Source organism: Ambystoma mexicanum, chromosome 10 (assembly GCF_040938575.1).
Source record: "Ambystoma mexicanum isolate Mex_15411 chromosome 10, UKY_AmexF1_1, whole genome shotgun sequence".
Taxonomy (NCBI): domain Eukaryota; kingdom Metazoa; phylum Chordata; class Amphibia; order Caudata; family Ambystomatidae; genus Ambystoma; species Ambystoma mexicanum.
Window position 1 is genome coordinate 1,655,606,952 of NC_090932.1, and position 13,812 is coordinate 1,655,620,763.

At 50.4% G+C, this 13,812-nt stretch overlaps 1 protein-coding gene across 3 annotated transcripts in view; it reads right to left on the reverse strand.

Annotated features, from left to right (window-relative positions):
* The window catches only part of SFSWAP (splicing factor SWAP), a 964,816-nt gene that overhangs the window by 729,056 nt on the left and 221,948 nt on the right, over positions 1 to 13,812 (reverse strand). For all 3 annotated transcript variants that reach the window (XM_069620077.1, XM_069620076.1, XM_069620075.1), the window contains exon 10: positions 2,257 to 2,350. In XM_069620077.1, coding sequence (XP_069476178.1) covers positions 2,257 to 2,350 — 94 coding nt within the window. The remainder of the gene's footprint in view (positions 1 to 2,256; positions 2,351 to 13,812) is intronic.

A 13,812-nucleotide genomic window follows, 5' to 3' on the forward strand; every position in this document is an offset into this window, starting at 1 on the left:
TTCGTTTGTTTAAGGGAAAACGTCTTGGCTTCCATTTACGCTGACCGACTAAATTGAATGACTGAGCAGTCTCGAGGATTTCAGTGTGTTGATTACGATACTCCTAGTCCTTGCTCGCCCTCCTTCACAAATAGATGCAATGCTTTCAGCATGGGAAACCGCAGCCTGTAGTGCAGACATTGTTGACCAGTAAGGAAGGAGTGAGGGCAGGACACAAGGGTACTCTGATCCACCACCTCCATACAGCCATTAAATTGGCCACATGCGCCAACCACAGAGCCATATGAAGACATAGCAATCTTAGCGCGCACCGCGAGACAAAACGCTTTGAGAAACTGCAATGCCTAAAAAAAGCCATGGTGCAGGCCTCCACTGCACAAGCGGTGAGAATGAGTGCAACACAGACATTGGGCTGGTGCTAAGGGGCCTAGGCTCTATATAGGGAGTCCAGGAGGCCCAAAGACCCTGAACGCCTTTATTCTAAAGGGGAGATAAAAGAGTGCCTTGAGAATACTTCAGTGAAGGTGAGCTTTAATTTAAGTTCCCAAATGAGAGTAGAATCCACATATACAGAACAAACGAGCAAATGGTCACCTTGACGTTTGTCACCATGAATGAAAACACGGTTAGGTTCAGCGGACCTCTTGATGTTTATTCAACCACTTCCTAGCAGTTCTCTAGGGGAGGGCAACCTAGCCCCACACAGACTGCGATTACCAACTTCACCTTCACAAATGTTTAAGGGCGTTGCAATGCAAAGGTCATTTGACCCTGAAGTCTTAAAATTGCCTTGGCTAAACTGAAGCACGTGAACCAGAAGCGCAAAGACTTGCTACAACCTAGCAAGAAGTGATTACAAATTCTCAAATTTAAATTATGGGATGGGTTAGAGGCAGGGCCAGCTTAGGATGCGCAGGGGACTGTTTCAAAAACATGCCTCCAGCTCTCTAGCCTTTCAGCTGGGAAAGCCTGCCTGCATGCGTCAGCAAAAAATGTGGTGTATTAGAACGGAGAATATGCTTCCAAATGAAAAGGCAAAGGGAGATTTCGCTGGTTTTTAATCAATGAAGTTGCAAAATAGGAGCCCCTCCTTGAACACCACTAATGTGCAAGCATATTCTCTACCCCACAACAAGAAGCTAACAGCAGGGTTTAGATGATTGAATAGCTTTTGTAGAGGTCTGTCTTTGGCCAGCAACTGCACATTTAAGACTCCAAATATTCATGCACAGAGCCTGCGCTTGCATCTCGGCTCTGGCCATATCCGAGCAAAAGCAATGCACAGGGCATGTGGCATGCATTTATTCAACGGACTCGTTTATCGGTTAGCCAGCAGGAAGCTGAATCCCTAAATGTGCCCTTTCCAAAAGCTATTCAGCGTTCTTTACAAGTGTGGCACCACTTTCTGCCATCCCCGCAGGGGAGCGGGCTCAATTCAGATTAAAAGGGCGAAATAACCCAACACAGGACCCGAGTCCTCTGTTTGGAGCAATCGGATGTGGCGATTTTAGATTCGTGAAGTGACTGCCTTATACTCGCTTCTTCCCCCCCCCCCCAGCCGTAATAGTCAGTATAAAATGATGCAATCTTCTTGTTTGTATTAATAAGAACATGAAAAAGCAGTACTAATCCATAACCATTTCCAGGAATGCTCTTGTATCCTGCAACAATGCAAGTAGGATAATGCAATTCAACACAACCAGACTCCACAACGATTGTGCAGCAGCACTGAAACAACACATTTCTAAATATGTGGCCATCCTTTGGCAGCACTATCCTACAGAAACGAAATACATCAACTTTCAAGTTTTCACCACAGACTCGGCCCAATTGAGAGAAACAAAAGTTAAACACGTATTTCTATACAAGTATGGGGGTCGTTTCTTTTTTTCAGAAGCCGAACAGCCTTTCTGCAACGAATGCTAAATCCATGTGTTCCATAAAACGTATTCCTCACAGTGGAACAAAGTGCGTAGCAACTAAAAGGGTAACTATGCATGATTCACAAGACAAATATTCAACAGTTACACGCTGCCTCTCAGTATTTCTCTGTAAACCTACATCTAGGAGCGAGCAACTTAAAAAGCATAAAAGTATAAACGAAAATCATCATTTGTATGCAAACACCACCCGATTTTGCTTTTCTTTTACCGAGAGGCTTTTTGCACCACAGATTTCAAACATAAGCAAAAAAATAGAACTTGCACATGGACTTGTGGACCCTTTCGCAGACACGTTATTGTAATGCTGCGTTACCTGAGAAATGCTGCCGCCTTCTTTTTGCAAAAAAAACTGCTTCTTAAATTCATAATATGGGTTATATTCATGCCATGGTTGCAGGAACTCGAACCTGAAAGTAAAAAGGAATGATGAAAACAACCTTTCACGAGAAAAAAGGGAACGAAAAAACAAACATCGGCAAGGACGATTCTGGCTTTCATTAATAAAATGAGAACGCCCACCCTGGACTAGATGAAATCACAGCTGCTACACTGACGAAGCCAAATCCAAACACCGCCTGGGTTGTGTGTGTTCGTCAGGGGTATGGGCCAACTTTACAAGGATGTTTGGTTCCAGCAGGCCCTGCTAGGCTCCCAGTAATTTCTCTAAAACCGGAAGGATGGCTTTCGATCTGAAATAGGTCGGCATGGTGGTTGTGTAATGCACTAAACATGGATGAAGTCTTAAGCTACAGTCGGCATGCTGTAGCAAATGGTCTGACACAAATGCTGTTAGGCAAGAATTGATGCAACACTGACAAAACAACACTCATCTGCTTGGTATTAGGTAACCCACCATTTGGTATAAGTCTGTACTACACAAGTTGGTAGTGTGAGCAGTCAGCTGTACCAATGAAAATCGCAAATACAAGTAACCAAGTAACACTTACACTCGAGGTTTCAGTTATAACTAGTTATTTAACATCAACTTTTAAATAGGCGTTCTATAAAAAGGGCAAGATATGCAAGGAACAAGTTACTTACCTGTAACTGTTCTCCAGCATGGGTCTGGCATGGATTCAAATGCTCATGAATATTCCCCGTCATCAAGCTGGGAATCCTCGGTAAAGAAAAAAATTCAGTTTCCGTTTCACCTGTCTTTCTCCTAACAAACGAATCACTGGTCTCTGGGTCTTACTGCACCCAGCCAATGACTGTCCTCTACCTGAGCCCCTCCTCTGGCAGCCATCTTCAGATTTGGTAGCACGTAAAGTGGCAGTAGGACCAAGAGAAGAGCCGCAGAGGGGTAGGCAGGAGGGTTTGCATGTGAATCCATGCCAGACTCATGCTGGAGAACAACAGTTACAGGTAAGTAACTTGTTCCTTCTCCAGCATGGGGCTTGGCATGGATTCACATGCTCATGAATAAAGAATACATAGCAGTACACACAATCACGGGATGTGGCAGGGCTCAACATTAAACATCACACCTCCACACCAGGCTCACCTTCAAGCGAACAGGTTGCGCAGCACTGCTTGGCCAACTCTGGACTCCTCCCTGGAATCCCTGTTGGCGCAGTAGAACTTTGTGAAGGTGTGCGTCGACCTCCACGTAGCAGCCCTGCAGATGTCCAGCAGGGGGAACACCAGGAAAGTTGTAGTAACAGCGATCGCTCTGGTCGAGTGGGCTCTCAGACGGCCAGGCAACAGTCGGTTTGCCAACCGGTGACAACAGGTGATGCAGCTGGAGAGCCACCTGGAAATGGAAGCCTTGGAGAGGGCCTTCCCATGGTTCACAGGCCAAAGTTCACAAAAAGTTGCAACGTCTTTCGGCAAATCTTTGTGCGGTCCACAGAACTTCAGCGCTCTAGCCACATCCAGCAAGTGCAAAGTCCTCTCATAAAAGTGCGATATATTGTTTAATTTTTCCAATAAACCTTTTAATTTGCAAAACAAACCTACTTCTTGGCTCAGTGAGGTCAGGGGGATTCAAAGAGAGGGGCATTATATAAGGGTTCATCATCCAGATTTATGAACTTGTCATAAAAATATATAAATAAGGGCTTCCATTGGGCATCCCAGACTAGGCATTGACTTAAGTGCTGAATTGAAGTCACTTACAAGGCTCAGTGATCATGGGTCGTGGTGCAGAATCGGGCCTCCTTCCCTGGCGAGAAGATCTGCAACCGCCGGAATGGAGGGGATGGCGACATGTCCAGAAGGTCTGGGTACCATGTCTGCCTCGGCCACGCCGGTGCAACAAGGATCATCCTGCACCGCGACCGTCTGAGTTGATGGACAAATCGAAGAAGCAGCGGCGGCAATAGAGGGAACGCATACAGAAACAGGCCGTCCCGGGGGAAGTGAACACGTCCCCCCCCCATACTCCCCAGCTGGGGAAACCTGCTGGCGAACCTACGGCACTTGGTGTTCGTCGCAAACAGATCGATTGCCCCATCTGCGGAACAGGAGATCCACTTGATCATGCCAAAGTTCCTGCTTGTGGCAAGAGCGCAGCTCCCTGCTGAGAGAGTCAGCTACTGTGTTCTTCACTCCTGCCAGATGAAACAGGATGAGGAACATCCCCTGGGCTATGGCCCAGTGCCAAAGCTCCTTCGCCTCTTTGGAGAGCGCCAGGGATCTGGTTGCCCCCTGCTTCCTGATGTAGAACATTGTGGTGTTGTCCGTTAAGACCCGTACCACCTTGCCGTGGAGGGACGAGAGGAAGGCCTTGAGGGCCCAAAACGCTGCCCATAGCTCCAACATGATGTGCAACGTCTTTCCTTCCAGTAACTACAGGCCTCTTGCATGAAGACTTCCGGTGTGTGCTCCCCATCCTTCCAGAGAGGCGTCCATCGTGACCCTCTCCTGATGAGACGGGGTCTGGAAATCTGCACCTGTGGACAGGTGTGCGCGCACTCCCCACCACCGTATCGCTCGACGGAAACCCTCGTCGAGTGATCTTGTCCTCGAAGCTTCCAGACACTTGTATCCAATGGGCGACGAGTAACTCCTGCAGCGGACGCATCCGTAGCCTGCAAAGCCTAATTAGGTATATGCATGACGACATCATGCCGAGTAGGGACTTGATGGACCTCACCCTTGCGACCTTCAGCGCCAACGCTGTTGTACCTTGCCCAAGATTGACGCTTTCCTCTCCTCCGACTGAGACAGCAGGCATGACCCTGTGTCGAGTCGGGATCCCAGAAACCGCATGTCCTGCAATGGAATCAAGCAGGACTTTGCATATTTTATCGAGAACCCCAGATCCGTCAGGAGTTGGAAGATCTTCGACATGTGTTCAACGGCAATGTCCTTGGAGCTTGCCCGGATGAGCCAGTCGTCCGGTAAGGGTACATGTGGATTCACCCGTTGGTGCAGCTGCGCTGCCAGGCAATTGGTGAACACCCTTGGCACTGACTTTAATCTGAAGAGAAGGGCCTTGAACTGGTATTGTCCTTGAACCACGAAGCGCAGATACTTGCGGTGGCCCTTGTGTATGGGGATGTGAAAATAGGCATCTTCCAAGTCCAGCGACGACAGAAAATCCCCATCTTCCAGCTGTCCTACCACGTGCTGAAGAGTCACCATTCAAAACTTTTGAGACTGGATGTACTTGTTCAGGCAGTGGAGGTCCAGGATGGGCCTCCATCCGCCAGTCTTCATTTTGACAATGAAGTAACGAGAGAACACTCGAGCGCCGGAGCCTCTTTGGGACGAGCTCCATCGCACCCTTCCTTAGCATGGCCCGCACCTCCAGCAGCAGCTGAGGGACGTGACTTTCCTGAGGGGCCACCAGTGGTATACAGGGACACTTCATTTGGAACTCTAGGGTGTGTCTGTGGGCATGAGCGTCTAGCACCTATCCGTCGGTGGAGATGGTCTTCCACATGCTGACGAAGTTCACCAGCTGGCCTCCCACCGGGGTGCACTGGTGGGGGACCGACTCCACGGCCGGTTCAGTCCTGTTTTGATGTCAAAGCGCCACCTTGGCGACGACATGCACCTCCAGACTTGGCACAGCCCCTGTAGGTCTCCTGGGCCGACGAGCAGGAGGGGTGACGGTAGGACGAAGCACCTCCTCCGAATCCTTTAGAACCTTGGGATTTTCCTCCAGAAGTCCGAAAGGACAACCGTCGTTGCTGGAGCGTGCCCAAAGCACGAGTCGTCTCAGTGTCCGCCTTGATGGCCTGAAGAGACTGTGTACACAGTCTTCCCAAACAAATTGTCCCTGTCAAAGGACAAGTCCAACACACTCAACTAAACATCCTGGTGGAAATGAGTGGCTCTCTGTCAGCCCCGCCGAAGGCAAACGTTATTGCCCATTTGGCAGAACCCTGTGTCGGCAAGGTCTGTGGCAACTGTAATGGCTTGGTCCAAAGCCACCTTGCCTTCCTGTAGGATCTCCAATGCCTCCGCCCACTTTTCGGGAAGTAAGTCCAGGAGGGTGGCCATCTTGAACCAAAGCTCTGTCATAACACGCCACAATGGCTGGGGCGTTAGCGGCCTGGATAGTCGCTGCTGACGTGATAGCTTCACCCCATGGGATCCAATTTCTTCCCCTCACTGTCTGGGGGTGGGGGAGGATGGAAGCCGCTGACTAGGAGTAGCCCAAAGACGACTTCTTGGCTGCTGCCGAAACGACAGTCTGGCGACGGCTGAGACCGTAAGCACTTGGGCGCAGAGTCCAGCACCCTGTACTACTTCTTGTAACGGACCCGCTTCGTCGGAGCCGATGAAGTGTTCTTCACGAGGGACAACCCCTGCTCCCAAAAGGCATACAACAGCAGGATCGACAGCACGGTCTTCCTTTTCACCTCTCAGCGCTGGTATAGGAAACCTACTTTTCCTCCGGGACGAGCTAAAATAGCTCCGAGGCCCTAGAGGTCATGGCGTGGAACGAGCCTATCGCCTCGGGCAGTGACGATCTAGCTGGCGGCGATGGGAGATCCCCCCAATCCACCTTTGTCTGTGCCAGTCGTCGCTGTGTCCGGGTTTGTATCATCCCTCGGGAGGGGGCGGAGGGTCGTTGGAGGCGAAGGGTGGAACGGAGGAGGGGGGTGAACTCTCCTCCGCTCGGTCGGTGGTTTATCCGATGGTGCTGGCGCCGCATGTGGGACTGCCAGCGTAAGAGGCATCCTTGTCCAGTTCTCCAAGCACAGGGTATGTATGCAGAGCCATAAGAATGTCCACCAAGATATCCCCAGGTGGTTGTTGAGGTGGAAGCGACAGAGACATGAGCGTTTGTGGCTTAGGTTGTTCCTCTGCATCGTCGCCGCCCTGCTGCTCCAAGTCGGTCTACTACTCGTCACCTTCCTCACCCTCGTTGGGATACCTCCAGTAGGGACCACTCTCGACGCATCGTCCCTCCTGGAGGATCGGGAGTTTGGTGAGCTCTTCCTCTGAGGAGATGTCTGTGCCCTAGAGGGCCACCGTGCCCCCTCCCCCGCGACCAAGGGAGACGGTTTAGGGGAAATGATTGGCATCACCTTCTCCGGCGTCTTCTCAATGGCTGGAAAGAGGATTCCCTCCTGGCAGGCAGGGATACTCACTCCTTTGGGGCCGTGCCCTGCGGATCCGCCACTGTGGCCTTCAAGACTGATGCCACCACTCCTATGGACGATTGGGGCTTTGGCTGATGCACCTGGGCCTTCACGGTCTTGGCCGAGTCCACGGTCTACACCTTAGGGGGTGGTTTGGGGCCCCAATCCGCTTGGCCTTCTCTGCAGGGCCGGGCCTTCTCCAAGAGCTTACCTGGATGGTCCCACTTCCTCTTCTTCGAAGATCCTGACCTTTGGCTTGTGGTCGAAGGCGCTGGTGATGCTGTATTCGTGCTGTCCGTTGAGGAGGCCATCTCAACGCCGCTCCCAGAGGCAGTGGACTCTCTGTGCTAAGCCTTATGTTGGGCCCCCCTGAGAGGGGCACCCCCTCAAAGGTCTTAGAAGATCGTTCACCTTTCTTCTGGGCAGGGGAGGCATGCTGCATGGACTCACCGAGATCAGGGGCCTCGGCTTTTAGGACTTTACATTTTTATCCTCGAGAGGGTGATCCCTCTTTCCCACTCTCTCATGTATTTTTCTGTAATTTGAACACCGTTTCTTTTGGTTTTGGATTCTGACAAACTCCATAGGCTTTTTACATTGCGACACAGCACATTCAGCGCTGTGGCACAGGGAAGTCTTTTAGATCTCCAAGGTTTTAATAACTTCACTACGTTAAACTACTGTATACAAGAGCAGTAAAGTGAAATTGACTTTACTTACCTTTTTGTAACTTTGTAGACCCAGCACACACCATCTTACATAGAGTGCTGGAGGGATAACTTACTATCCCTTTGTCTACTTTCTCATTTAACAATTTTATGTTACCCTTTCTACAATTAATGGCTGGGGCAGTGGTTTACAGGTGTGGTCCCTTTGTTTGTTTTGTCTTTGGCGGGGTTCACTGCTGAAGCCCGCCTCTGGCTCCAGCATGTCTGGCAAGGCAGGAAGCGATGGAGTTGTCCGAAACTCTGTGTTTAATTTCCTTGGTTACAGGAATGCACCCAAAAGGTGATTGGCCGGCTGGCTGTCCTTGGAGGACAGCCGTACTGCTGTGTGACTGACAACTAGGCTGCAAATGAATGGGAGAGACTTGCATTAAAGTCGAGGTCTTTTGCAAGGAAGGCCGAGTCGACAACTGGACGAACAAATCCAAAGAAGAACTTGGACGAGATGCTTGCTGCAACTCCTGAACCATTGGTTTGCCTGGTGAAGCCTGCTGCAGTGCTGAAGCTCCGAATTCGCCTCGACTAGAGAAGCCCTGCCAAGGACAACTTCGCCCCTTGGGTTGGTGGGACAAATCAACCCCAAAACGAACTCATCTGCAAATCTTCTCGTTCCTGGCTGTACTTCCATTGCTGCTGCATGAACCGAGTGCCATGGAGAGGAACACCAGAATAGAGTGCATTGTCGTTAAGCCGGACCCAAGATCCAGGAAGATCCTCCGGCCTCCCTCGAAGCAGGACTGACCAAGCCTGAACCACAACTAAGTGCTGGACCCCAGAAGCAATGCAAGTCCAAAAGGTGTCCAAGATCCGCAGTGGTGCTATTCGCGAGAAGCTGAAACCGCAAAGCGCCGCTGACATGAAGTTTGCCCATTGCTGCTGCCGCCATTCCTCCCTCTTATCCCCACGACTGAGTCCCAGGAACAACAGGATCTGCCATACTACAGCAGAAACAGAGGCCATCTGGAATCAATTTCTTCAGACCCAATGTACTGTAAACTAAGGGGCTTAACTCTTGTGTAGCATTGGGAGGTCTCAGTTGAGACTTGCCTTAGCTGCCTTTTGCAGAGTTGCTTGCAGCTTTGCCCATCAAAAGCCTCCCAGCTTGAGGCCCAACAGTGATTTCATTTTCTACAAAGATCTCAAAGAAAATTGTGCAAAACATTTTACTTACCGTCAAGAAGTGCCTCAGCTTCCCTAAACTTTGCTCAAGTGACATTGGCTGCCCTTGTTCCCTGAAGACTTTTCTAACCTCCGACTGTGTTTTAACTATCCCTCTAAAAAGTCATACATTCTTTACTTGTATAGCTGGGAAAGGGTTACTCTACATTGCAATGATGGGGCGAGGTTCAAAAGTACTTACCTGTTTAAGAAACTTGTTAACCATTGTTTAATTCCCTAACCTTTTCCTTTTGATGCCAAACTCAGTATTGCTCTAAATGTACCACTGAAACATCAATGTCCACAATGTCCTAGTTATGTAAGTTACCTCAGGGGGTAGGAAGTGGGTGTGCGCCATCCGAAATGGGTTACTAATTTATTGAAACAGAGGTTGTATGTTTGAAGTATATTTAAGTGTTACATATTTCCTCCCTTCTACAGAAGGCTTATTCAAACCGACTTTTCAATTAATAAATAAATGTTTAATCAAGAAACCTTGAGAGTGCTATTTGAATACTTTTCACTGTGAAACTTAGTTGCAACCCTAAAGCTCACATTGAACCCTCTTGAGATCAGCCTGGCTGCTCAGTCACTAACAAACTTGAGTAGTACAGACTTATATGGCATTTATAACGCGCCTATACACAAGTGTTTCAAGGCGCGACGAGGCAAGGGAGGGGAGAACAGAGGGAAGACAGACATCGATCTTACTAGGCCAGGTGTCATTCAGATCGCGCAAGTGCATGGGAGGGGGAAGTGCAGTACATGGTGTACTAGAATAAATAAGATAAATAGGAAACCGCCAACTGGTGGCGAGTGCAAGGTAAGTGCAGACAAGTGCAAGGTTAGTGCAGACATGAGTGCTGGTAGGGGACTGAAGGGATACAGAAAACAGACCCCAGGTGCGGGAGTTGCCAGGCAGTACAGGTGTGCAACTGACGGGGCCTGGGTTAAGAAGGGTGGCCAGGTAACCAATGCAGCTGCAACCAGCAGTTCAACAAGGGAGAAGGGAGAGAAGGCAGAAGCAAAGTAGAAGGTTCTAAGGTGCTTCCAGAACCAGAGATGGTTCTCCTCAAGTTTCATGGAGACAGGAAGGGTGTTCCATAGGGAGGCCCCAGCCGAAGAGAGATTTACAACCAACTTGCTTGGTCGAAGCAACTGACCCTGAGGGAGTTGGAGGTGGATGAGCGAAAAGCTCAAAAAAAGGAAGATATTTAGGAAGAGAGCTGGAGGTATTGAGGGCCCAGGCCCCAGAAGGCCCTGTGGACAATGCAGAGGGTTTTGAACTGAACCCTTGGAGCCACTGGGAGCCAGTGCAGAGATTTCAGTACTGGAGAGATAGGATACCTGGGCTTGAGGCCAAGGACAAGTCTTGCAGTCCTGTTCTGGATGAGTTGCAGAGGGCGGAGCAAAGAAGCAGGCAGATTTAAAAAGACTGTTGCAATAGTCAAGCCTAGAGAGAACCAGAACTCTGGAGACAGTGAGCATCTGGGGAAAGAAAAAAAAAAAAGAATACCTCTGAGGAGGTGCAGCTGGTAGTGTGACTTCTTGGAGACGTCAGACATATGAGGAGAGAGTGGATTTGAAGATGACCAAGGTTTTTGGCCTTGCAGGTGGGAGCAGGAAGAGGGCCAAGAGAGCCCGGCCAGAGTAGCAGGAAAAGAGGGGGCAGGTGTGCCGATGAGGAAAATCTCAGTCTTACCGGCATTAAGGCAGAGATCATTGGCGGCACACCACTCCTGGATGGCAGACAGGCATTCAGAGATGAGAGAAGGAGAAGAGGTGGCTGAGGGTAGCCTGAAAATTACCTGAGTGTCATCCGCATAGCACTGGAAGTTGGGGCAGAATGCGGAAATGTGGTGGGCAAGAAGTGTCAGGTATTGGTTGAACAGCCAGCGAGAGAGGTTAGACCCCTGGGAAACACCACAGGAAGAGATAAAGATAGAGGAGAGGAAGGAACCAAGTTGGACCTGGGCGGGTCGATCAGAGAGGAAAGAAGCCAGTCCTGCCAGGGACTGACCGGTGATACCCAGGTTACCACAGAGATGGTTGAGCAGGATGGTATGGTTGACTGTGTCAAAGGCAGATGAGAGATCCAGCAAGAGGACGACACAGGGGGGCGTTGGAGTCGAGGTTGGAGAGCAAGTCTTCATGGATATTCAGGAGAGCAGTTTCCGTGCTTCTGGCAGCTCTGAAGCCAGACGGATGATCATGAAGACAACCAACAGATTCAGTGTGGAGATTGAGCTGGGAGATGGCCAGCTTTTCCAGGAGTTTGCCCAGGAAAGGAGTGATGGAGATTGAGTGATACTTAGCCGGGCAGGACGGGTGGGCAGAGGGTTTCTTAAGAAGAGGGTGCACGAGGGAGTGCTTCGGGGGGCGGGGGGGGTGGGAAGACTCCAGTGGCGAAGGAGTGGTTACAGAAATCAGCCAGAAAGGAGCCAGAGAGTTAATGTGGTCCTTAATAGCTTTGGAGGAACAGGGATGGACCTGTTTTGACGAGACTTTCATAGATCGGACTTGTCTAGAAACCTCATCTGGGAAGAACAGGTGAACGGAAGAGAAGGAGGGCGGAGAGGTGGCCGAAGAAGGGCAAGATGAAGAGCAGGGAGTCGAGGGAGGAGGGGGAGAGGAAGAGAGGACAGGATGTCCTGAGTTTCAGAGATGAAATGAGAAGCCAGAGCCGTGCAGAGGGCCTGGGAAGGAACAGGAGAGGTAGAGACTGCACCAGGATTGGCCAATTCCTTGCAGATTTTAAAGAGTTCGGCCGAGTTGTTAGATGCTGCAGAGACGCAGGCTTGGATGGGAGCGCTCTTCTTGGTGTGTACAGAGCCGGTTTTGCCTTTGTAGCAGGCGGCAGGCCAGTTTGTCAGAGGATGAGCCAGAAGCACGCCATTTCCTCTCAGCCACCCTGCACTTGCGTTTGAGGGTGACTGGGTCCGAGTAGTACCAGGAGTTGCACTTGACTTTGGACTTCAAGCAGATCCTCATGACAGGGGCAAGAACATCGAGAGTGTAAGATATAGCAGAGTGGAGATTGGAAAGGGCCGTGTCAAGGTGAGAGTCAGCCGGAGGGGGAGGTGAGAAAGTGGCGGCGAAAGCCTCAACTGACACGCGCTTCATAGGTCGGATGACCGAGAAGGTGGGTGGCAGTGCTGGAGTTGGCTTGGCCTGAGGGCAGAGGGTAAGCTGGGAGGAGAGGAGAAAGTGGTTACTCAAGGAGAGAGGAATGGTGAGAGGGATAGAAAGGGGAAGGTCTGAAGAGATCAGAACATCCAGAGTATGTCCTGCAGAGTGAGCTGGGCCGGAGGGGAGAATAGAGAGAGTGTTGTAGAGGTTGTGAAAGAGTTCAGGGGAAGCACAAGAAGTAACCAGGTGGATGTTAAAGTCTCCAAGGAGGAGGAGTTGAGTGGTCGAGGCCAGGAGGGAAGAGGAGAGGTCCGCCCACTCAAAGAGGAAGGAGGAGATCTGACCAGGTGGCCGATAGATAGTAGCCATAAGTGACTGGCTAGGAGAGAGAGAGCCTGCAGACGTGGCATTCAAAAGAGGAGTAGGCCTGCATATGGATGCAGAGGCAGGAATCCACTCAGGGAAGATGAGAGATACACCCCCTCCAGAACGGTTGGACCTGGGAGCGGAGAGGATCTTGTAGCTGTCAGGGAGGAGTGTGCCTAAGCTCATGAAGGAGCTGGCTGTGAGCCATGTCTCGGCGAGACCGAGGACTTAAAGGTCGAGTTCCTCCAGGAGTGCGGCAGATGTCAAGAGTGTTTGACACTGAGCGAGAGTTTAGAGTGACAATATGGAGAAGGTTGCCATCCGAAAGACGCCCGGGGAGGGGTACAAATCAGAGGCACGCCCTGTGGAGGTGTAGAAACAGCCCGAGGGGGGCAGAAGAGGAAGGAGGAGAGGGGAGGGTAGCCAATGAGGAGACAGCAGGGGGAGGCAAGGAAGCCACTGTGGAGGGAAGAGATGGGGACAGCAGGAGAAGGAAGGACATTTATGAGGCTTGGGAAGAGTCTACCAAAGAGAAGAGTGGCCTGAGGGCCTTGGACCAGGACGGTACCATTCAAGTAAACATTAATGATGACCTTGGAGGAGTGGAAGGAGGGCAGGAGGGCATCCCACCAGGTGCCACCATTAATGGGAGAAGAGGAGAAAGGTTGGGTATACCAAAAGGTTGGGTTAACTCTTGCCAAGAGGACAATGCTGGTGCAGTTTCCCACCGGGTACTGCATACAATCTTGCTTAACAGCTGGTGTCAGTGGTTTACTTTTTCCTACCATTGTGCTCTACCACAGGCTGAACCCTCAGCTGCAGTACAGCACCCATGGGTGACTATTTCATCAAAATGGCACCTTTTCTTTTTTCGCCATTTTCTGTTCGAGTGGTCTTTCTTGGTTTTTACTCTGTGCATTGAGAAAGATTTGAGCCCTTTGTTTGTCTTGC